At 61.5% G+C, this 1719-nt stretch overlaps 1 protein-coding gene across 1 annotated transcript in view; it reads left to right on the plus strand.

Moving 5' to 3' along the window:
- Positions 1–320: 320 nt before the first annotated feature.
- The window catches only part of DHX8 (DEAH-box helicase 8), a 32116-nt gene continuing 30717 nt past the window's right edge, over positions 321–1719 (plus strand). Inside the window, exon 1 of the mRNA XM_013005809.2 lies at positions 321–545. Within this exon, the coding sequence (XP_012861263.1) occupies positions 321–545 (225 nt within the window). The remainder of the gene's footprint in view (positions 546–1719) is intronic.

Consider the following 1719-nt stretch of genomic DNA (forward strand, 5'->3'; position numbering starts at 1 on the left):
AGACGCGGATCCACTGTCAAGCGAGCAAGCCACTTTTTCCAGACTCGTGCACAATTTCTTTCCCAAGACCGCTGTGCGCAGGCCACGGTCGCCCTCCGCCGACAGGAGGCGGGAGCGCGCTGGGAGGACTAGAGCGTCCCTCACCTACAGAGGGCGCCCGCCGGCGTGCAGAGCGGCCCAACCCGCTTCGGTCGGCCCTTCCTTAAGTATTTCCTGTCAGATCTCTATGGTCCATCCGGCTGCGTCATTAGCCGTCCCGGAAGTGGACGCGCGACCCGGCGGTGAACAGCTGGAGGGCGGGCCGGGCGGAGGCCGTGGCCATGGCGCTGGCTGTGGCTCTGGCGGGAGCCCTCCCCGGCTCGGAAGCCGGCCCCGCGGAAGAGCTCGCCAAACTCGAGTATTTGTCTCTGGTGTCGAAGGTGTGCACCGAGCTGGACAATCACTTGGGGATCAACGACAAGGACCTGGGTGAGCCCGGGCGGAGCGGAGCGGGAGGAGGGAGGTTCGCGGGCCGAGCGCGCGCGTCTGAGGCTGAGGCCGGGAACGTGCGCCCCGGTCTTAGGTCGAGGCCCGCTTGAGCTCTTGGGGTGTTAGGAGCCATTTCCCCTCGCTCCCCCCCCCGAACCCCAAATAATCAAGCAGCGGCAGCAGCCCCCACGACGATGCCGATGCGAACGCCAGACGTCCACTGTCGGCGCTTACCCTGGGTGCTGACCGCCCCGTGCACCGTGTCTGGTTCTGCAGGTGGAGAAGAGCAGGCTCTGAGAAGTGACGCTGCGCCTCCTCCCCGTGAGAGTTCAGGCCTGGGTGCTTCTAGCGGTGCTTCTGACGTCATGCTTCCCACTTCCCAAATCCCAGTCCGCGGGGCCTGCGGGGGTCCAGCTGTCCATCTGGGAAAGCCAAGCCAGATGCGAGCGGGCCCGGCTGCTGGAGCAAGGCCCTAGGGGCCATCCTTCCTGGAGAGGTTGGAGGGCTGGACACGGATGGCGGCTAACAGTGGCGCTTGCTCGGCCCTCCCAGGGGAGGATAGACTGGCCGCTTCCAGAGACGGGATTAGAAAGGGATGGTGAGAATGGGAAGGAGGTGCCCCTGGCCGTTCTGCTTTCTAATTGGAGATGAGGGGTGGCATCAGGTAGGCAGATGGACGGGAAGGCGCCTGGGGAGGAAGGCCAGGGAGGCAGAGGTGTGCCTTCAGGCAAGCCAATGTCCTAGGCAGAGGGTGGCCGTGCAATGCCTAGGAGATGCCCTGCAGCCCCTGTGTGTTCTCTAGCCTTCCTGGTCCACGTAGGCCTCCCCTGTGTGAGTTTCTTCCGTTTCCTCTTCTTCTGGAGGACAACCAGGGGTTAGGTTAGTCTTATCGCTGTGATCGAATGCTAGGCAATAATAAGGTAGGGCCTTTCATTTCTAATAGGCTCTCCACGTGATTCATCCCTAAAGTCACCCAGGGGAGCGTGTTAAAATGCAGGTTCTGATTCCAAATACCTGGGGTGGAAATGCACATTCTCAGCAGGTGTTGTCCAGGTGGTTCAAAGCCCAGTGCGTAACTCGTGTTCAGGTAGCTGGGGAGTGTTTGGCTTTCGCGTCATCAAAAAGGCAAAGGCGAGATTCCACCATGGAAGTGGCACCCCGGGCTTGCTCATAGCTCGCCCTGCAGCTCGGCCGGGGCTGCTTGTGTTACTGTTTTTGGTAGAAGTAACATCCCAACGCAGTCATTAAAGG

Source organism: Echinops telfairi, unplaced genomic scaffold (assembly GCF_000313985.2).
Source record: "Echinops telfairi isolate 266 unplaced genomic scaffold, ASM31398v2 ScPeMD7_7458;HRSCAF=8496, whole genome shotgun sequence".
Classification (NCBI taxonomy): Eukaryota; Metazoa; Chordata; class Mammalia; order Afrosoricida; family Tenrecidae; genus Echinops; species Echinops telfairi.